The 24031-nt window shown below is 37.4% G+C and overlaps 1 protein-coding gene across 1 annotated transcript in view; it reads left to right on the forward strand.

Moving 5' to 3' along the window:
• NOX4 (NADPH oxidase 4) overlaps window positions 1–22775 on the forward strand; it is a 175648-nt gene extending 152873 nt beyond the window's left edge. The window contains exons 16-18 of the mRNA XM_052662027.1: window positions 3780–3848; window positions 5237–5337; window positions 22655–22775. Coding sequence (XP_052517987.1) covers window positions 3780–3848; window positions 5237–5337; window positions 22655–22775 — 291 coding nt within the window. The remainder of the gene's footprint in view (window positions 1–3779; window positions 3849–5236; window positions 5338–22654) is intronic.
• The last annotated feature ends 1256 nt before the right edge of the window (window positions 22776–24031 follow it).

Here is a 24031-nt window from a genome sequence, read left to right on the forward strand (position 1 = left end):
ACTTTTCAGCCTTTATTCTCATAGTTCGCATCTCTAACTTCAACATTCCAAGTGGATCATCAGCCAACTTTTGGCCCAGTATACAGAATTTCAAAAATCTCGAATTCTAAGCTGTATTCCTTCCAGAGATGAAAGCAGGCATTTTCATCTATCTTACCTGCAACTTTTACTTTTCTATTAATATATCTATTTTTAAGTTATTCAGGTAATACATATATGCATCATTGCTCCAGACTTTTGTAAGCTACATGAGGCAACATCTCCATCCAATCCACGTAACCAGATGTTACTCATGAGCATTCTGAAAATTCTGTCGTACTATTTGTATTGTTCCACAAATTGCCTTTTTAAAGTGTATTTCTATCTAACCAGACACAAAAGGGCAAATATTGTGTGATTCCTTTTATATAAGGGACCTGGAGTAGTCTAATTCATAGAGACAGACAATAGAATGGTGGTTGCCAGAGGTTTCCCAGAGGGCAAATGGGGAGTTACTGTTTAATGGATATAGATTTTCAGTTTGGGAAGATGAAAAAATTCTGGAAATGGATTGGTGATGATGGCTGCACAACCATATGAATATATTTAATGCTAATCAACTGTATATTTAAAAACTGCTAAAATGATCAATCTTATGCTATGTGTATTTTACGACAATAAAAAAAGTGCAGATTCCTGGGACTCACCAAGGGCCTGCTAAATCAGGAGGAAAAAAAAAAAACAGAGAGATGAGAAGCCACTGAAAGGATTTGAGCAGACCGATATGATTGTAGGTCATCTTGAGAGTATATGTGAAAATACAATTCTCGGGGTACTGCAGCTTCCAGAGGAGCAGAAAATGAGTAATAAGTCGGGAAAGGAGATTAATCAGAGCGGCCAGTGAGGCGGTAGGAAACCAAGAGGTAGTAGTTCTGTACTTAAGGTTAAGAGAGGAGAATCTTTCAAGAGCATCACCACCACTTTCAAGTGGGTGTTTTCTCTAGATTAATGTCTAAAACTGGACTTCTGAGTTGGAGGCTATGAGGACTTTAGGAATGAATTTAAATTTGTCATAGGTACTGATAAAATGTCCCCCAAAGATGCTAAAACAATTTACATTTCCACCAAAGGATATAAGAGAGATTTACTCCAAATGTTATATTACCAATCTTTTACATTTCTAGTCATTTCTTAAACTAGGGGATCTCACTGTATTTTTCCTTGAAACAAATGAGATTGAACCTCTCTTGCTATTATCAATCACTTGTATTTCTTGTTGGAGTTCCCATTTCTACCTTTGCCTGTTTTTCTAGATTAAAATTTTCTTTCTTGAAAAGATACAGAACTTATAATTGGATCCAGAGCACATTTAAATTATAGATGTAAGTAGCAGAGCAAGAAAGGAATAGAGGAAATATAAAATATATAAATGGCTGGATATTCATAGTTGAATCTTAAAATTTCTTCTCAAGTTTTTTGGTGGATATGTTTAATCCTTAGGAATCCATGGAATAAATAATACAAATGCTTAAAACTAGTGTAAACAATGTGGTGTTGATTATCTTCTACACACACCTCTGCACACCTGTTTTGCTTTTTCACGTCAAGAGGATGGGGATGAACACAGGTCCTTCAACCCTCTGAGGATGATGTTGAAAGGAAAAGGCTTTTATTATTTTCTGCATTTGCAAATGAGTTACCAAATTCAGCATGTGTGTATGTGTGTTTTAGTAGATACTATTTTTTGTCTACAATGAGGGATAAGCCAAAATGGAGACACTGATATTTAAAATGTGTTATTGTTTAAATCTGCGTTCTTCTCTCTGGAGCCTGTGGGCACCGAACACATTATTGATGCAGCAGTTATTGGCATGATCTCAGAGCAGCATTCCAGAAGACATTTAAGACAAAAATCAGTGCAAGTCATGTGTTTTGTGAAGGGCTGCCCATTACTGGCACTTGGAAATTCCTCCATTCCCTCACAGTTAAGATTCGTGCACCCTGATTCAGTTCCTAAAGGGCTTTAAAATGACTTTAGTGTTTGGATATAACTTGAGGCATCTGTGGCATGGAATATAATTATTATATTTTAAGATTATGGGTTCTGAGAACCATCACTTATCACTTTCAAAGTAAAATAGGTTTTTATTGGGATTTTATAATTTAGCATTGCCACCTATTAGAGAATGTGTAGTTTTAGTTCTGGAGGAAACCTGTGAGATGGGGTCATTGTCCTAATGAAGAAACTGGGGCCTATGTAAGTTGAGTACCTCTCTAGAAGTCTCAACGTCAGACAGTGATGGCAATAGAAACACGTCTCTTAGTCACCTGCCAGGTGCCCTTACTACTGTAAAGGGTGCCAGAGGGGTGCTATAACCTCACTTAGTCACTCTGTATTTGCAAAATAACTTCTTTTGCATTCCTAAAACTTTGAATTTGAGTCCCAGTATATCCCTTAAAAATCATTATTTTAACGCTCTGTCAGAAACAGTTGTTGTTGTTGAGTTACTAAGTCATATCCAACTCTTTGCAACCCCATGGATGGTAGCACACCCATCTCCTCTGTCCTCCACTATTTCCTGGAGTTTGCCCAAATTCGTGTTGAGTCAGTGATGACATCCAACCATCTCACCCTCTCTTGCCCTCTTCTCCTCTTGCCCTCAATCTTTCCCAGCATCAGTGTCTTTTCCTTTGAGTTGCCTCTTCACACAGGTGGCCAAAGTATTGGAGCTTCAGCAATAGTCTTTCCAATGAATAATAGCAACAGTACTTGGAATCAGTTGATTCATTTGCTGCAATAAGGTCCAGCAAAACCGTACCATCTCCAGCAAACCTACTGTGCACACTGATGCTCAGGAAATAGTTTGGCTGCTGCAAAAGTGCTGGTCTCTTCTAGGCCTTTCGTCAGATTCTACACATCAGATTCTCATCTCTGTTCTCCAGAATGCACTATAGTTGTTGTGTTCCTTCCTTCTCTTCTAATTTTGATTTTTCTTTCCTTCTCTTTAGCATTTCTTTGTTTTAGGGTGGTGAAAGGAGGCCCTAAGAATAATTTTTTTTTTTTAAATGCAGATTTGATAAGCCAGGATTCAGCCAGAGCAAGGCCAGGGTCATGAGCAGATTCATCTTGCCTTCTGGATGAAAGAAACATCTGGGTCAAAACCCTTTTACCTACTTTGTTGAATTCACTTTTCTTCAGATATTTTTCTTGGTCCATTTATTTTTCAAGATATCAAAGTGTTTGAGAGCTTTCCCAGATGCTTTTATTTTGGCAGATACACTCCCTGTCTCATACATTTTTATATAAGGGAAATCGGTGCTGCATAGGAAGGAGCTAGGAATGATTCGATTCCTACCTTATTTTTTTTCATTTGTTTGGGTTTCTGTGATGCTTAACATGCATTCTGTGTATCACTTTTGACTTTTTTGTAAAGAAAATCATGTTCTTTCTGAGTGAAATCTTGAGTAAAATTTAGAGACTCAGCAAATAAAATAAAATAAGTAAGAAGATTTAAAGGAATATTGCTATAGTATTTAGCGTATTTGATTTTGTGTCTATGAAGATAGCAGAACTAATCCCATCCATTTCCTTCATCATAACTAATTAAATCTGCCAGGGACAGGTTATTAATGTTAGAATGCCATGTATGTGGTGCACGTATATGTGTATATGTATACACATTTGCCCGTAGATGTTGGCTATGGTAAGACCAGATTGCAGAATCACATATGTTCGGTTAGGAGAGAATCTGTGAATACAGAACACAGTTTAATGTCTATTTACTTTTATGTCCTCTCAGTTTTGGCAAGAGAACAGACCTGATTATGTCAACATTCAGCTGTACCTCAGTCAGACAGATGGGATACAGGTATGCGACTGGATGTTATTGTAAATTAAACAAGTCTCTTGAGAACAGATGATTTACTGTAGGGGCTGTGCTGGAAGAAAATTTCTGCAGGTGGTTTGAAGAGATGATTCCCAGAGGAAAGCCACTTTTGGAATATATCCAGCAAGCTCATGTCTCATCCTTGAAGTCAACCATTTTCTGCCTTTCATCTGTCCTCACCTGGGACTGAAGCGGACCTTTGAGTTCATCTCTCTCCTTTTCGCTGTCACCTCACCTAGAGACGAGAACACAAGTGAATAGTCTTGTGATTGTGTTCATCGAGAGGAGGTTTTATGTGGCAAGAGAAGATAAGGTCATACGCAATTAAGCTTGTTTCTCTTCAAGGGAAACTAAAAAACGGAACATCCATCATGCATTATTTACTTCACTGCTAGACGCTGTATTGAGCATCTCATACACATTATCTCATGTGATTCCAACAGATTCAAGAGGTAAATGATATTGTGATCCCCATATAATAGATGAGGAAACACTATATAGACAACATTGAAGAGATGTATAGCCATATAAACCTGGGCATGAATGCTTTCACAAGTTTTATTGTTGTATTTTCCATCATATATATTCTGTAATTCTTTGAATGCAAAATATGAATGCTTGTCTGTTACTTCAAAACTAATCTAAGCCTATTTTTTTAGTCAGATTTCTACCCTACTTGGTATGTAACAACATTTTATCTTATGCTGTCATGAAGCAAATCAGTATCATTATGCCTCATGGTTTTGCAGTGATTAAGATATGAAGCATAAATTACATCTGGTTCTCAGTTTGTCTCCCTGGGACTCGGACACTTTTCTTTCTCACTTGACTCTTTACCATCAATTCAGATCTAATGCTCTTGTTAATTGCAAACAACAGTCCATTAGAAGTTGTTTTTTGATAGATCCCAAATTTGGAGCTCTGCTGTATTAGACTCTCATGTTCAGGATCATTTCCCCAAATTATGATGATGATTTGCAGTATCTTACTCATATAATGAGCCAAATATGACAACTTTGCAGTACAAAAATGCCTCAACAAAGCTTATGTGTTGCACCCTCTTTGAGAGTAGGCAATTAAAATGCATTCTTTAATGCTGCAGTTGCTTCAAAATGAAGCAACTAACTGAAGTCTAGGAAAGTCAGTCATTTGTACTAATGGTATTCAAGAAGATAATGGATTTTAAAGGGAAAGAGGGAGGAAATGGTGCTTCTAAATGATTATACTTAATAGGTTGCCATTTGACACTTATATTCTTTATGTCACAGCTATTTGGTAGGAAGCCACAGCACCAGGAAAGATGATGTTATAGAAATGAATTATTTGCCCAGTTCTGTGTCATATAAAGCATAGTGCTTTCTTTTTGGCAGAAGATAATTGGAGAAAAATATCAAGCACTGAATTCAAGACTTTTTATTGGACGTCCTCGGTGGAAACTTCTGTTTGATGAAATAGCGAAATGTAACAGAGGGTAAGTACTTTCCTCAAATATTTTGACATGTGGCTAATGATCAAATTAAAATATTAAAGATTACTTAGTAATCGGTTTGAAAATTATAGAGTCACTTAAATACTCAATTATCACTACTGAAGATGGAAGCAAAGCAAGAACCACCTCAAGTATCCATAATGCCAAATAATTAAAATTTGGCTTAAAAATAGTCTATAAAGTATTTATGAACCAAACTGTCATACCTACTTTTAAATTTGCCTAGATCCCATAGCACAAATTAGGTCATCATTGGGAAAGTTTTTGTAAATCACATTAGGAAACAAGGGAGCTCTTCAAATAGTTTTGATGCATTTAAAAATTAGATTTTTGGTACATTTTTACCAGAATGAATACATTTTTAAAAAACTGTTAGTTTTTAAAACTCTTAGAGATTTTAATATTTCTCTAAATCAGAAATATTTCCAAACATATTTTTTCTTGGAAGCTATAATTCTATAAAAACATCTTAGAGTTATGGCTATATGTTTATGATCTGAAGAGGTTACAGTTGAAAGAAAGTATTCATTTTTGGGTACAGACTAGGGAGCCTGTTTGGTAATCTGTAAAATTACCATAGTGCAGGGCAATGATCTATACAAATTCTAAAAGCATTTTGAAAACCATATACCCATTCACACATTTCAAAGTTGGCATTGAAAAAGTTTTATCAGAACTTTAAATAGTTCCAAAGGCTGCAACTTCTAACATTTTGCAGATATTGACATTTTAAAATTAATATGACTTTTAACATATCTGCTGGAATCTAAATATCATAGTTTCTCAATACCAACCTCATATATTTGTGCCTTTTGTAACTTTCACGGTTAGTTGGAAATTTATATCACTCTTTTGTCTACTGGAACTAGAACCTGAACTTGGGCCCTCTGTATTGGAAGGTCAGTGTCTTAGCCATTGGACCACCAGGGAAGTCCCATCTAACCTATAGAATTTTACAAATTCAGTATAATTTTGCACTTTAATTAATCATGCATTTGCTGGTAAACTGAACATACTTACACAAGAAGAATGTATATAAATTGAAGATTTAATTTTTAAAATTTCCTGTGACTCTAAGGAATCAGTGATCATTTTTTTACAATTATTAATATATAGTTATTAATTCATAATTTTGAAGGTATATTTTGATAAATATAAAAGGATATTTGATTTTAATTGAATGAGGCAGCCTGTTAGATGAAAAGTTTTTTTTTTTAAACCGCAGTTTATAAATGTATGGATGAATATGATGTATTGAAATGATCTCTGATTCGTCATGGTGTTTTGGTGTCACCTTCAGAGACTTTGTTTTAGGAATCATGGTTTGAAACCGCTTAAGCAAAATCTAAAAAGGAAAATAGTGACCCATGTAATTCAGCCTGCATCCATGTTTGAAAGCACTTCTGCATTTCCTTCCCTTCGTGAAATAACTGGGTTAAAGATGAAAGCATATTTAGAAAGCAGAGGTCCTTTGTAATATACAGGGTAATAGTTAAAGGTGAAGTATCAGATAAAGAAAAAAGTCAACTCAGTTTTGGTAATATTCTTTCTATTCTTTCTGCAACATCATCCACCTTAGATGAGATTATCTTCTCATACTCACCTGAGTCTTCCCATGTAGCACAGACTCCTTTTTCCCTAATGACATTTCAGTTAAGTTCAGTTTAATTGCTTAGTCATGTCTGACTCTTTGCGGACCCATGGACTGCATCATACCTGGCTTCCCTGTCCTTCACCAACTCCCGGAGCTTGCTCAAATTCATCCATTGAGTTGGCGGTGCCATCCAACCATCTTATTCTTTGTCATCCCCTTCTCCTCCTGCCTTCAATCTTTCCCAGCATCAGGGTCTTTGCTAATGAGTCAGCTCTTCACATCAGGTGGCCCAAGTATTGGAGTTTCAGCTTCAGGATCAGTCCTTCCAATGAATATTCAGGACCGATTTCCTTTACGATTGATTGGTTTGATCTCTTTGCTGTCCAAAGGACTCTCAAGAGTCTTCTCCAACACCACAGTTCAAAAGCAGCAATTCTTCGGTCCCCAGCTTTCTTTATGGTCCAACTCTCACATCCATACATAACTACTGGAAAAACTGTACCTTTGATTAGATGGACCTTTGTCGGCAAAATAATGTCTCTGCTTTTTAATATGCTGTCTAGGTTGGCCATAGCTTTTCTTTCAAGGAGCAAGCATCTTTCAATTTCATGACTGTAGTCACCATCTGCAGTGAATTTGGAGCCCAAGAAAATAAAATCTGTCACTGTTTCCATTGTTTCCCCATCTATTTGCCATGAAGGGATGGGACTAGATGCCATGATCTTTGTTTTTCAGAATTTTGAGTTTTAAGCCAGGTCTTTCACTCTCCTCTTTCACTTTCATCCAGATGCTCTTTAGTTCCTCTTTGCTTTCTGCCATAAGGGTGGTGTCATCTGCATATCTGAGGTTATTGATATTTCTCCCGGCACTCTTGATTCCAGCTCGTGCTTCATCCAGCACGGCATTTCAAAAGATGTACTCTGCACTCCAGTACTGTTGCCTAGAAAATCCCATAGACGGAGGAGCTTGGTAGGCTGTGGTCCATGGGGTCATGAAGAATCGGACGCGGCTGAGCGGTTTCACCTTCACTTTCACTTTTCACTTTCACGCATTATAAAAAGGAAATGGCAACCCACTCCAGTACTCTTGCCTGAAGAATCCCAGGCACAGGGGAACCTGGTGGGCTGCCTTCTATGGGGTCACACAAAGTCAGACATGACTGGAGCAACTTAGCAGCAGCAGCACTCTGCATATAAGTTAAATAAGAAAGGTGACAATATACAGCCTTAATGTACTCCTTCAGACAAGCATTCTTTTATTGTCATCAGTTCAGCTCAGTTCATTCTCTCAGTCGTGTCCGACTGTTTGCAACCCCATGAACTACAGCATGCCAGGCCTCCCTATTCATCACCAACTCCCAGAGTTCACCCTAACTCTTGTCCATCGAGTAGGTGATGCCATCCAGCCATTTCATCCTCTGTCATCCCCTTCTCCTGCCCCCAGTCCCTCCCAGCATCAGAGTCTTTTCCAATGAGTTAACTCTTCTCATGAGGTGGCCAAAGTATTGGAGTTTCAGCTTTAGCATCATACCTTCCAAAGAACACCCAATACTGACCTCCTTTAGAATGGACTGGTTGGATCTCCTTGCAGTCCAAGGGACTCTCAAAATCTTCTCCAACACCACAGTTCAAAAGCATCAATTCTTAGGTGCTCAGCTTTCTTCACAGTCCAACTTTCACATCCATACATGACCACTGGAAAAACCATAGCCTTGACTAGACAGACCTTAGTCGGCAAAGTAATGTCTCTGCTTTTGAATATGCTATCTAGGTTGGTCATAACTTTCCTTCCAAGGAGTAAGTGTCTTTTAATTTCATGGCTGCAATCACCATCTGCAGTGATTTTGGAGCCCCCAAAAATAAAGTCTGACACTGTTTCCACTGTTTCCCCATCTATTTCCCATGAAGTGATGGGACCAGATGCCATGATCTTCGTTTTCTGAACGTTGAGCTTTAAGCCAACTTTTTCACTCTCCTCTTACTTTCATCAAGAGGCTTTTTAGTTCCTCTTCACTTTCTGCCATAAGGGTGGTGTCATCTGCATATCTGAGGCGATTGATGTTTTTCTCGGCAATCTTGATTCCAGCTTGTGCTTCTTCCAGTCCAGCGTTTCTCATGATGTACTCTGCCTATAAGTTAAATAAGCAGGGTGACAATATACAGCCTTGACGCACTCCTTTTCCTATTTGGAACCAGTCTGTTGTTCCATGTCCAGTTCTAACTGTTGCTTCCTGACCTGCATATAGGTTTCTCAAGAGGCAGGTCAGGTGGTCTGGTATTTCCTTCTCTTTCAGAATTTTCCGCAGTTTCTTGTGATCCACACAGTCAAAGGCTTTGGCATGGTCAATAAAGCAGAAATAGATGTTTTTCTGGAACTCTGTTGCTTTTTCCATGATCCAGGGGATCTTGGCAATTTGCTCTCTGGTTCTGAAAACCTGGATAGTTTTTTTCTTTGTTTTGCTTCTTCAGCTCAATTCTAAACCCAAACCCCGAAACAGTAGATTGTCATTTGCAAGAAATTACACTGGGATTGTTCATTTCTTTGGTTAGTTCTCCAGAGTTCTGCTTTGTTACACTGTTCATATTCTGAGGGATTTTGTATGTTTATTCTTTTGTTTGTTCATTTTCTTAAAAAAACAAAGCTGATTTAAGAAGAGCAAGTGTGTACCACACACTGTTGATGCAACAGTATGTATGCAACACTTTCACTTTGTGTTTTTGATTGGGGCAGGCACCTGAAATCATTGTTTTTTGAAAGATTTTTGGGTAGCATTACTAGGACAAGAACGGATCAACATGATAAGGGCTCATTAACTGGAAAAAGGTGCTATTTAAATAGAAATCTCCATTTTAGATGTAAAATTTTGGTTCACTTCACTGACATAAATTCCTGAGAGTATATAAAGAAGTAAAAATAGAGAAGAGAGGCATAGAAATTTGCACAAATGTTTGAGAGTGGTCTCTTCCTTGTATGTCTTTTAAAAAATAATTTATTACACCTGAGATTCAGTTTCCTATTGTTTATAATAAAAATGTATGTCATATCTTAACTTAGTTGCATGTACACATCATGCAAAGGGGAAGATAAATAATTAACTTTATGTGACCTCTGGTTAGAGAAAACTCTTCTGTGGTTGGATGAAATGTCTGAGATGTATCTATATTTTACTACTTAATGGTATTTTGAAAACAAAACAAATTAAGTGTACCTAGGTTTGGTCTCTGACATTTGGTCCTGTGTCCCTGAGTCATGTCACTCAAACTTTCTGAATCTGTAATACAAAGAGTAAATAATCTCTAGGAGTAAATAAACTTTTATTATATGAGATCATATGCTTTAATAATGCATGGAAAAACAAGTGTTGGTATGATAGGAAAATGTTCACAAATATGTTGAACATTTATGGAACTAGTTGCCAACATCTGTCCCCAAACAGCATTGTCTGCTGACACCTAAGTTTGTCTCTACCCATCTCTACAAAGTTTTTGTAGGTAAATCTCTAGATGGTTGTTGGATTGCAGTAACCTAGTGAAAATTTGTGCAAATGAATTACAAAGATAAATTGTAGATCTTGAAAAGGTGTAGGATGTCACTGTTAGTGAAAGTAACATGGGAAAACCCTTCAAATAACACAAAGATCTCCTAGATTTAAACTACTTAACAATTGGATGACAAATTTTTAAAAAAAATCATATATGGTGCTTTAAAAATAATGTTTCTGTTGTGAAGTATTTAAGATAAGCCTTTAGGAAATCTGCAAAATTTGAAAATCTAAATCTACATTTGCCTATGAAATCCAAGAAAGCAAATGGTATCTTCTCATCATAATGCAGTGTTGACAGAGACTGTATACAAATTGTATACAAACAGAGACTGTCTCAAAAATGAGACAAAATGTCTCATTCCCTTTCATCTTAATGACAACTACATTATTACTGTTTCTTTGATGATTATATTTTTTCAGTAGTACAGTTTTATTCATTTTAAGTAATTCATTGTGTCTAGCCCTGGTTTTAATAGTAACCTACATTTTATCAAGTGTAAGAATTTTCATACTTTTTAAATTATTTTCTTTCTTTTGCTCCTTTGGGTTTAATTAGCTCTTCTTTTACTAGTCACTTTAAGATGGAACCATAGCTCACTGATTTTAGATCTTTGTCTTTTTATAATAAAAATGTTTAGTACTAAAAATTTCCCTCTAAACGTCACTTTAGCTACATACCACAAATTTTAATATGTTTTATTTTTATCTTTACATACATCAAAATGTTTCTGAAGTTTTCATGTGATTGCATTCTGTCCCACTGGTTATTTATTTTTTTTGAAATGCGTATTTGTTTGTTTATTTTTGGCTGCGCTGGGTCTTCCGCTGTGTGGGCTTGTCTCCAGTAGTCGTGTGTGGGTTTCTCTTTGTGGTGGCTTCTCTAGTTGCAAGCACGGGCTCTGGCATGCTCAGGCTTCGGTTGTTTCGACACGTGGGCTCGGTAGTTCTGGCTCTGGATTAAAATATTGTTCATTTGTCCAACTTTATTGAGAAATAATTGACATACAGCTGTGGACAGTGTAACAACTGGACATCTATCTGTTGCAAAACGACTACCAAAATAAAGTTGGTTAACATATCACCTCACATAATTACAAAGCTTGTGTTTGTCTGGCGAGAACTTTTTTTTTTTTTTTTTTTTTTTTTTTTTTAATTTTAAAATCTTTAATTCTTACATGCGTTCCCAAACATGAACCCCCCTCCCACCTCCCTCCCCATAACATCTCTCTGGGCCATCCCCATGCACCAGCCCCAAGCATGCTATATCCTGTGTCAGACAACTTTCAAACATACAATATAGTATTAGTAGCTATAGTCACCATGCTGTCCAGTACATCTAGAACTTATTCCTCTTGTGGCAATAAGTTCGTAACCCTTTGTCCGTCTTCAGTCACCCCCAAACTCCCCCACCTGCCTCTGGCAACCTCCAACCCGCTTTCTATCAGTTTGGGTTTTTAGATTCAGCATATGAGTGAGATCATACAGTATTTGTCTTTCTTTGTCTGATTTATTTTACTCATCATGATGCCCTCAAGTTTCATCCATACTGTTGCAAATAGTAAGATTTTCTTATTTTTTATAGCTGAATTTTATTTCAGTGTGTGTGTATCACATCACATCACAGTTTTCTTTGTTTATTCATCCATCTATGGACACTAAGGTTGTTTCCGTGTCTTGACTATTCTAGATAATACTGCCATAAACATAGGGATGCAGATAACACTTCAATACAAGTGATTTCATTTTCTATGAATATATGTCCAGTAGAGGGATTGTTGTATCGTATGACAGTTTTATTTTTAATTTTTTTGAGAAACCTCCAAATGATTTTCCACATGGGTTATATCAATTTTCATTCTCAGAAGTGTACAAGGATTTCCTTTTCTCCACATCCAGGCCAACATTTGCATTTTGTAAAAATGTCTATTCAGTTCTTCTACCTATTTTTAATTGTGTTATTTGTTTTTTGACATTTTATGAGCTGTTAGTATATTTTAAATATTGAGCTTTTATCAGTCACATCATTTACAATTATTTTCTCCCATTCAGTAGGCTGTCTTTTCATTTTGTCAACAGTATCCTTTGCTGTGCAGAAGTTTTAACTTTATATGGCCCCATTTATTTTTTTAGTTAATTAATTTATTTTGATTGTATGCTAATTACTTTACAATATTGTAGTGGTTTTTGCCATACATTGACATGAATCAGCCATGGGTGTACAAGTGTCCCTGTGTCCTGAACCCTCCACCCACCTCCCACCCCATCGCATCCCTCAGGGTCCTCCCAGTGCACTAGCCCTGCTGTCTCCTGCATGGAACCTGGCCTGGTGATCTGTTTCACATATGGTAACATACATGTTTCAATGCTATTCTCTCATCCCACCCTCGCCTTCTCCCACAGAGTCCAAGAGTCTGTTCTTTATCTCTGTGTCTCTTTGGCTATCTCATGTTGTTGTTACCATCTTTCTAAATTGCACATATATGCATTAATATAGTGTATTTGGTGTTTTTCTTTCTGACTTCCTTCACTTTGTGTAATAGGCTCCAGTTTCATCCACCTCATTAGAACTGATTCAATTGCATTCTTTTTAAGAACTGAGTAATACTCCATTGTGTGTATGTACCACAGCTTTCTTATCCATTCATCTGCCAGTGGACATCTAGGTTGCTTCCATGTCCTGGCTATTGTAAGCAGTGCTGCAATGAACATTGGGGTACACATGTCTCTTTCAATTTTGGTTTCCTCAGTGTGTATGCCCAGCAATGGGATTGCTGGGTCATATGGAAGTTCTATTTCCAGTTTGTAAGGAATCTCCACACTGTTCTCCATAGTGGCTGAACTAGTTTGCATTCCCACCAACAGTGTAAGAGGGTTCCCTTTTCTCTACACCCTCTCCAGCATTTATTGTTTGTAGACTTTTTGATAGCAGCCCTTCTGACCAACATGAGATGGTACCTCATTGTGGTTTTGATCTGCATTTCTCTGAAAATGAGTGATGTTGAGCATCTTTTCTTGTGTTTGTTAGTATATGGCCCCATTTATTTTTACTTTTGTTTCCTTTGCCTTAGGATACAGATCCAAAAACATGTTACTGTGATTTATATCAAAGTATGTACTGCCTATTTTTTCTAGGAGTTTTATGGTTTCCAGTCTTATATTTAGGTCTTTCATCTGAGATGATTTTTGTGTATGGTTTGAGAAGTCGCTCTAATTTCATTCTTTTTATATGTAACTGAACAGTTTTCCAAACACCACAAACCAAATTCAGCAATACATTAAAAGGAGTATAGCCCATCACCAAGAGGGATTTATCTGAGGGATACAAGGATGGTTCAATAACTTTATATCTTGTATGGTTGGTATATCATAAAGCAATGTGAAACTACATTAGAAAATTACAGAATAAAAATCATATCATCATCTCAATAGATGCAGAAAAACCTTTTGACAAAATTCAGCATCGTTCAGTGAATTCAGTATCATTCAACATACTCTTCAAAAGATAAAATCTCTTCAAAAAGTGGATAAAGAGGGAACATAATTCAGCATACTAACCCTATATGACAAGCCTGCAGCTAATATCTTACTCAGTGGTGAAAAGCTGAAAGTATTTCCTCTTATTGGATTATGATTATGATTATTTATTTTTTGCTAGTAAATTATATTAATTTCTTCTATATTTTATATATTTATATTTATATTAATTTCTTCTATATTTTATGTATATAGACATGTAGTTTGGAAATATGTTCTCCCATTCCCTACCTTGCCTTTCCATTTTGTTGGTCATTTGTTTTACTGTGCAGAAGCTTTTTAATTTGATATAATCCCACTTGTTTATTTTTGGCTTTGTTGCTTGTATTTTTCTTGTCAGTTTCACCAGAAATTATTTGGTGTCAGAAATTATTGCCAATACCCCTGTCAATGAGTTTTTCCGCTGTGTTCCTTCAAACATTTAATGGTTTAAGATCTTGATGAAAGTGAAAGAGGAGAGTGAAAAAGTTGGCTTAAAACTCAACTTTCAGAAAACTAAGATCATGGCATCTGGTCCCATCACTTCATGGCAAATAGATGGGGAAGCAGTGAAAACAGTGACAGACTTTATTTTGAGGGGCTCCAGAATCACTGCAGCCATGAAATTAAAAGACACTTGCTCCTTGAAAGAAAAGCTATGACCAACCTAAACAGGATATTAAAAAGCAGAGACATCACTTTACCAACAAAGGTCCATCTAATCAAAGCTATGGTTTTTCCAGTAGTCAGGTATGGATGTGAGAGTTGTACTATAAAGAAAGCTGAGCACCGAAGAATTGATACTTTTGAACTGTGGTTTTGGAGAAGACTCTTGAGAATAACTTGGACCGCAAGGAAATCCAACCTGTCAATCGTAAAGGAAATCAGTCCTGAATATTCATTGGAAGGACTGATGCTAAAGCTGAAACTCCAATACTTTGGCCACCTGGTCAGCTCCAAAGAGCTGACTCATTGGAAAAGACCCTGATGCTGGAAAAGATTAAAGGCAAGAGGAGAAGGGGACAATAGAGGATGAGATGCTTGGATGGCATCACTGACCTGATGGACATGTGTTTGAGTAGGCTCTGGGAGTTGCTGATGGACAGGGAGGCCTGGCATGCTGCAGTCCATGGGGTCACAGAGTCGGACATGACTGAGTGCCTGAACTGAAGGTCCTGGAGTCAAGTCTTTGATTTCTTGAGAGTTAATTTTTGTGGTAGTATGAAATAGAGTGAAATTCTTTTACATGTGAATATCCAGTCTTCCCAACACTGTGTATTGAAGAGACTCTCTTTTCCTCTTTGAGTATTCTGGCTTCCATGAATTAAGTTACAGTCAGCACTTCCAAGGTAGCTCAGCTGGTAAAGAATCCGCCTGCAATGCAGGAGACCTGGCTTCAGTTCCTGGGTTGAGAAGAACCCCTGGAGAAGGGAACGGCTACCCACTCCAATATTCTGGCCTGGAGAGTTCCATGGACTGTATAGCCCACGGGGTCGCGAAGAGTGGAACATGATTGAGCAACTTTTACTTTCCAACAGTTTACTTTTGCTTTCTATTTATCTCGTTTGTTCTTTCCTCCTTTCTTTACTTTCTTTTCAATTTAGTGCTTTTTTATGACTCCATTTTTTTCTCCTGTAGTGGCACACTAGCCTTACTTCTCTCTTTGACTTTACTTACTTTCTTAAGGAATTTTTTCCCAAGTTGCAATCCTTGAACTAACATAACTTGGCAACTCGTTGGAAAAACAAATTCTTAGCGCTGTATCCAAGATCTGCTGAATCAGAGCATCTAGGAATAGGGCCTTGCAATCTGTGGTCTGTGAAATATCTTAGGTGATGCTAATGAAGTTGAGATTGGAGAAGCATTTCTGTAGCTTTGTAGTGTATAGCATTAGCCTCAGTTCAGTTCAGTCACTCAGTTTTGTCCGACTCTTTGCGACCCCGTGAATTGCAGCACGCCAGGCCTCCCTGTCCATCACCAACTCCCAGAGTTCATGTCCATCGAGTCCGTGATGCCATCCAGCCATCTCATCCTCTGTCGTCCCCTTCTCCTCCTGCCCCCAATCCCTCCCAGCATCAGAGTCTTTTCCAATGAGTCAACTCTTCCCATGAGGTGGCCAAAGTATTGGAGCTTCAGCTTTAGCATCATTCCTTCCCAAGAAATCCCATGGCTGATCTCCTTCAGAATGGACTGGTTGGATCTCCTTGCAGTCCAAGGGACTCTCAAGAGTCTTTTCCAACACCACAGTTCAAAAGCATCAATTCTTCGGCACTCAGCCTTCTTCACAGCCCAACTCTCACCCATACATGACCACAGGAAAAACCATAGCCTTGACTAGAGGGATCTTAGTCGGCAAAGTAATGTCTCTGCTTTTGAATATACTGTCTAGGTTGGTCATAACTTTTCTTCCAAGGAGTGTCTTTTAATTTCATGGCTGCAGTCACCATCTGCAGTGATTTTGGAGCCCCCAAAAATAAAGTCTGACACAGTTTCCACTGTTTCCCCATCTATTTCCCATGAAGTGATGGGACCAGATGCCATGATCTTTGTTTTCTGAATGTTGAGCTTTAAGCCAACTTTTTCGCTCGCCTCTTTCACTTTCATCAAGAGGCTTTTGAGTCCCTCTTCACTTTCTGCCATAAGGGTGGTGTCATCTGCATATCTGAGGTGATTGATATTTCTTCCGGCAATCTTGATTCCAGCTTGTGTTTCTTCCAGTCCAGCATTTCTCATGATATACTCTGCATATAAGTTAAATAAGCAGGGAGACAATATACAGCCTTGACGTACTCCTTTTCCTATTTGGAACCAGTCTATTGTTCCATGTCCAGTTCTAACTGTTGCTTCCTGACCTGCATACAGATTTCTCAAGAGGCAGGTTAGGTGGTGTGGTATTCCCATCTCTTGAAGAATTTTCCACATTTCGTTGTGATCCACACAGTCAAAGGCTTTGGCATAGTCAATAAAGCAGAAATAGATGTTTTTTTGGAACTCTCTTGCTTTTTCCATGATCCAGCGGATGTTGGCAATTTGGTCTCTGGTTCCTCTGCCTTTTCTAAAACCAGCTTGAATATCAGGAAGTTCACGGTTCACGTATTGCTGAAGCCTGGCTTGGAGAATTTTGAGCATTACTTTACTAGCGTGTGAGATGAGTGCAATTGTGCGGTAGTTTGAGCATTCTTTGGCATTGCCTTTCTTTGGGATTGGAATGAAAACGGCCCTTTTCCAGTCCCGTGGGCCCTGCTGAGGTTTCCAGATTTGCTGGCATATTGAGTGTATCTCAAACAATATTACCCCACCTCATGTGCTTCCATCCCTCTACATCTCTTTGGCTTTTGTTCTTACTCATCTTTCTTCTACATATACTATAATTGCCGTAATTTATTACTAATTTTGTTTTAGATATCAATTATATTTTAAAGAGATTAAAAATCAGACAAAATATTCAGTATACTTATTTACAGATTCACCATTTATGGTGTCCTTCATAGCTTTGGGTAGATTTACATTTTTTTTTTTCTAGCTGCATACAAATTTTTTTATTTCATGATACATTTATTCTAAAATGTCATACCTACAATTTTTTTTATTACAATTCAGTTTTTAAATTTATTTTTTATTGGAATGTAGTTGATTTACAATGTAGTGTTACTTTCTGCTATAGATTTACACTTCTGATTTCTGATGAATTCCATTTATAGACCTTAAAGTGCTGGTTCATTGATAAATTCCCTCACCTCCTGTTAGAAAAGTTTGTATTCTATCTTTAATTATGAAAATTACAATATTTTTGTTTGGTATAGAATTTCCTTGAGATAGAAGAGTTGACCTTATTTGGTCTTTCAGCACTTTGAAGATTTCACTTCATTGCCTCTGACTTAGTTTGTGACGAGAAGTGCATCTTTCATCTCCTTCACCTTCTACTTATTATTTGTATATGTGCTCCACCCCTACCCCTGCCAGCTGCTTTTGTGTTGTTCTCTTTGTAACTGATTGTCAGAGTTACGTTTGTTGCCTATAATGTTGTATGTATGTGCATGTGTGTGTGTGGATATCCTCCTTAGGGTTCATTAGATCATTGGATTTGTTTGTTTTATCAAATTTGCAAAAATTTTGGCAATTATTTCTTCATTTTTTTTCTTTCCTTTCTGTCTTGTCTTGAGACTATGATAACATTTATGAAAGATTGCCTGGTATTGTCCCTTTTGACCTTGAGGCTTCATTTACTTTTCTGCAATTTTTGTTCTTTCTGTGCATCCATTTGGATAGATTCTGCTGCTATATCTTCAAGTTTGCTTATCTTTTCTTCTTCAGTGCATATTCTTCTGTTAACCCATTAGTTAACCCATAGTATATTGATCATTTTAAATTTACATTTAATCTCTAGCATTTCCATTTAGACCTTTAAAAAATCTTTTTCCTTTCTCATCAAGCTGATGCTTAACCTTAAACATATGAAGCATGTTTCTCATCACTGTTTCAATGACTGAATCTGGTAATTCCATCATTTCTGTCATTTTTGTCCTGATCATTTTTGACTGATCTTTTCTTCTTTATTAGTTTGCTAGGCTTTCCATAATAAAATTCCACAGGATTAATGGATTAAATAAGTTTACTTTCTCACCATTCTGGCGACTGAAATTTAAGGTGATAGCAGGGAACAGTGACAGACTTTATTTTCTTGAGCTCCAAAATCACTGCAGACGAGAAATTAACAGACGTTTGCTCTTTGAAAGAAAAGCTATGAGAAACATAGCATGTTAAAAAGCAGAACATTGCTTTGCCAACAAAGGTCCATATAGTCAAAGCTATGGTTTTTCCAGTGGTCATGTATGGATGTGAGAGCTGGACCATAAAGAAGGCTGAGCACCAAAGAATCAATGCTTTGAACTGTGGTGTTGGAGAAGACTCTCGAGAGTCCCTTGGACTGCAAGGAGATCAAACCAGTCCATCGTAAAGGAAATCAGTCCTGAATATTCATTGGAAGGACTGATGCTGAAGCTAAAGCTTCAGTACTTTGGGCTCCCAATGCGAAGAGCTGACTCATTGGAAAAGACCCTGATACTGGGAAAGATTGAAGGCAGAAGGAGAAGGGACAATGGAGGATGAGATGGTTGGATGGCATCATTGACTCAACGGATGTGAGTTTCAGCAGGCTCCAGGAGATGGTGAGGGACAGGGTGGCCTGGCTTGCTGCAATACATGGAATCCCAGAGTCAGACATGACTAAGCAACTGAACAACAAAAACAAAGGTTGATTTTCTCTGAGACCCTCCTTGCATTGCAGAAGACTACCCTCTTGCTGTCTCTTCAGGTGGTCCTTCTTTTATCTGTGTATGTGCATCTCTAGTGTATCTTTAATACCTTCTCTCATAAGGACCCTGCTCAGATTGCAATAAGGTTCACCCTAATAACATCATTCTAGGTTAATTATGTCTTTAAAGGCCCTATGTCCCAATATAGCCACATTCTGGGGTAGTAAGGGTTAGAGTTTCAACCTGTGAATTTGGGGGAGGGGGCAAGATTCAACCCCTAATACTTTTAGTTACAATTCATAATTTCTTGCTATATACGTTCCTGGTAATTTTTTGATTTGGGCGGAATGACTCACGCACTGGAATCAGGATTGCAGGGAGAAATATCAACAACCTCAGATATGCAGATGATATCACTCTAATGGCAGACAGCAAAGAGGAACTTAACAGCTTCTTGATGAGTGTGAAAGAGGAGAGTGAAAGAGCTGGCTTAAAATTCAACATTCAAAAAATGAAGATCATGGCCTCCAGTCCCATCACTTTATGGCAAATAGGTGGGGGAAAACTAGACAATGACAGATTTTATTTTCTTGGGCTCCAGAATCACCACAGATGGTGACTGCAGCCAAGAAATTAAAAGACACTTGCTCCTTAGAAGAAAAGCAATAGCAAACCTAAACGGTGTATTAAAAAGCAGAGACATTACTTTGCCTACAAAGGTCCATACAGTCAAAGCTATGTTTTTTCCAGTAGTCGTGTATGGATATGAGATCTGAACAATAAAAAAAAAAAAGCTGAGTACTGAAGAATTTATGCTCAAACTGTGGTGCTGGAGAACACTCTTGAGAGTCCCTTGACTAGCAAGGAGATCAAACCATTCAGTCCTAAAGGAAACCAACCCTGAATCATCATTGGAAGGACTATTGCTGAAGTTGAAGCTCCAAATCTTTGGCCACATGATGCAAAGAGCCAGCTCACTGGAAAAGACCCTTATGCTAGGAAAGATTGAGGCAAAGGGGAGAAGGAGGCAACAGTGGATGAGATGGTTCAATGTCATCACTGACTCAATGGACATGAGTTTGAACAAACTGTGAGATAATGAAGGACAGGGAAGCCTGGTATACTGCAGTTAATGGGGTCACAAAGAACAGGGCACAACTGAGTGACTCAATGACAACAATTTTGTACTTTTAGATGTCTAATTCCAAAATTTATTTATTCTTTTCAATACTGTTGCACTTGTTCCTGGCATACAGTTTGTTACTTGGGTTTAATTTGATCTTTCCAGAGCTTGCTTTTAAGCTATGTTGGTAATGTCAGGAAGATCCCCTGGAGGAGGAAATGGCAACCCACTCCAGTACTCTTGCCTGGTAAATCCACTGCACAGAGGAGCATCATGACTACAGTCCACTGTGTTGCAGAGTTGGATGCAACTGAGCGCACTTGCACACAGTGTATGAGTCCAGGGCACCCTGCAGTCTAAGGCTGAAAGTAAGGTGAGTAAGTGAAGTCGCTCAGTCATGTCCGACTCTTTGCGACCCCATGGACTGTAGCCTGCGAGGCTGCTCCATCCATGGGATTCTCCAGGCAAGAACACTGCAGTGGGTTGCCATTTCCTTCTCTAGAGGATCTTCCCGGCCCAGGGATCAAACCCAGGTCTCCTGCATTGCAGGCAGACGGTTTACCCTCTGAACCACCAGGGAAGCCCAGTCTAAGGCTAATTTTAGCAAATCCTGCCTACCCTTTGCAAATAAGGTAATACCTTTTAAAGTCTCCTATCCATTGCCAATCTACTATATATGTAGGTATTTCCATTTTAGCTTGTGGTAATATGAATTGTTGATAACCTTATATAAACTCAGTATTTTGGGGCCGGCTTCTTCCTAGTAGTTCTTTACTCAGCTTCACAAGGAGATTAGCACTCAGCCAAAGACTTGAAGATACTTCACTGCAGATCTCCAGAGCTGCTTTCTTTTGATACCGCCTCACTTTCCGTATAGCTACTTAAGTCTTCATGAACTCCATTCCTTTCTCTTTAACTCAGTAAGACCACCAGTCTCTGCATGAGTTTCCCTCTTATAAGATTCAGCTTCTTTTTTTAATCATTTGTTACATTATTTTTAAATTTTCTTTTTAATTGGAGAATAATTGCTTTACAATGTTGTGGTGATATCTGCTGTACATCAATGCGAATCAGTAATAATAATGTATATATCCTCACCCTCTTGAGCTTCCCCCCTTCCACCCCTCTTGTGCTTCATCTTTTAAATCGCCTTCAGGCAACAAGTAGAGACAATTTTTGTGCTCACCTTATTTTTTTCATTTTTCTTAGGGATGAACAGTTCTGTGCTGCCTGTTGGCCAGTATCTGGACATAATCGTTTTATATATTCTTTGTTTTGTCCTATTTTTTAAATGCAAGAGGGTAAATCTAGTCCCTATTACTCCATCATGGGTGCAAGTAGAAATTTATTTTGTGGTTCTTTGTTTCATTTTTCAAGGTTAAAAGTTTTCAATAAACTTATATTTTCAGTATTTATTATAAATTTAGGTACCTATTTAAATGGATTATTTTTCTGTTCAGCAACAGTTATTCTCAGATAATGAATACATACTGTATTTATCCAAACTGTGATTAGAATTGTTAATCATTTTGATATCCTAGGAAGAATTCAATACAAATCAACAAACTTTGAAGGAAATCAATGTGAAATAGTAGTCATTTCATAGAATGGATTTATTCTATTTGTTAGGAATATGTATAATTTGTCTACTAAAATGTTGGTGAATAATAAAACCTGCTTGGCATTTGTTATAATTATTGTGCAACATAAATAAAAGAAAACATATCCAGATTAATATTCTTAGTGTTTTAATGTGGACATAAATTAGTCACTTAAAATTATTCTTCCAAATTGGTAATAGCGTCCTTGTCTTTTGTCTTATTCACCACGTCTGGTGAAAATCCATGAGATCTTTAGAGAGAAAAATTGTCTGTAAAGCATCAAGTATGAGAAGAACTGATATGGTCCAGGGTGGATGGGACTCTGTTCATATGTCACATGTGAGGCAGTTGGCGTCTATCAGCTGCTGCTCCCGACTTGATTTCTGCTCTCATCAGTGACATGCAGACTGCTCAGTCTCTCTGATAACTAACAAATAGGCGTTATATTTTTTGAATTATCTTGATTTCTAGCATAAAAAGCATGAGGTAAATAAAATATCCTCTCTTACATTTGGTAATACAGTGGTTGGAAAATTATTTGTATACAAAGATGTATACATTAAGAAATTAACCTTATTAACACTTTAAACACACTACTGAAACATACTTCTTGTCATGTTCTGCCTAATTTTCCATCTGATCTTCCATTTTCTCTCTTTATCTTTCCAGGAAAACAGTTGGGGTTTTTTGCTGTGGACCCAATTCGATTTCTAAGATTCTTCATAAGCTGAGTAATCGAAACAATTCCTATGGGACAAGATTTGAGTACAATAAAGAATCTTTCAGTTGAAAACCTCTGAGATGAACAAGGACTCTAAAGAAGGAATGAGTGCAATTTCTAAGGCTTTGAAATGCAGCTGAATCAAACAGCTGTGTCATGCCAAACAGTAGCAAGGTTTTCTTATTTATGATTATTTAAAATGGAAATGCAGAGAGAATGTGGCAGGATGACAGGTCACATTACACATTTAATCTGGAAACCAAAGAGGCCCTGAAGGATATCTGATGTGATTATTCACTTTTCACTGCTCAGATTAAAAGAAAACTATTAGGTGCACACTGTTGATTTTTATGGCAGATTCAAGAACTCCCTAGCGAGGAGTTGCACTTGCTCATTGTGAGGCTGATAGCCTTCGTTCTCTTTTAAATTGTTTTTGGTTGAACAAATGCAAGATTGAACAAAATTAAAAATGCATTGAAACTCAGATTACATTTTCTACATGAGTATAAACAGAGAAGCATTGATTTAGCAAAGCTCCAGGCCAATATACTAGGTGTCTGAAAATACAGCACAGGATTCTGAGTTGATACGGGTACTTTGTGCCGCTTGCTCACTACTGATGCTAATACCTCTACTTGATATCTGTAGGCTTTATGCTCATTGAACCTTTTGCAGATGCTGATATAATATCTATTGATTTTTTTTTTATATATTTTTCTTTCATCTTTGTTCCTTTGTCTAGGGAAATCTGCCTTCCCTTGGCATGTGTTAGACACGATGATTTAATCACTCCTTTCCATTCCCAATTTATTTAATCTATTACTATTGCATTTTAATGAGGAAATGTCATTAATGTAAATTATAAAGGGACATACAGACAGATAATTTTATTTTCCTTTTTCAGCATTTTGACCTCCATTATTATTTCCTTTTTTCCCCAGTGTAGTTTATCTTTAGGTTTTAGTTTCTTAGTCTGCATTTTGAAGACTACGAGTATTGTGGGTATTTTGTCTTCCAGTGGTCACTGAGATATAAATTCTTTCTCTTTTTTTCACCCATTGGTTTATAATGGAGACAAAGTGTGGTCACCTCCTTGAATAGGAAACCTGTATTTTACTCTTTATACAAGAGGAAATACTTAATTAGTTATGGAAATTTAAGTTCTGAATCAAGAATATTAGTGATTCACTGTCTGGCATTCTGGGTCTTGATAAAGAATTACTGAGTTTAAAGTCACTGTAGGGACTATGCTATGTGATCCTATCAGCTTATGCTCCCTGCCCATTATATTCTCAGCTCAGAAAATATATTTCACTACCTTAAGA

This window comes from Budorcas taxicolor, chromosome 25 (assembly GCF_023091745.1).
Source record: "Budorcas taxicolor isolate Tak-1 chromosome 25, Takin1.1, whole genome shotgun sequence".
NCBI classification, from domain to species: domain Eukaryota; kingdom Metazoa; phylum Chordata; class Mammalia; order Artiodactyla; family Bovidae; genus Budorcas; species Budorcas taxicolor.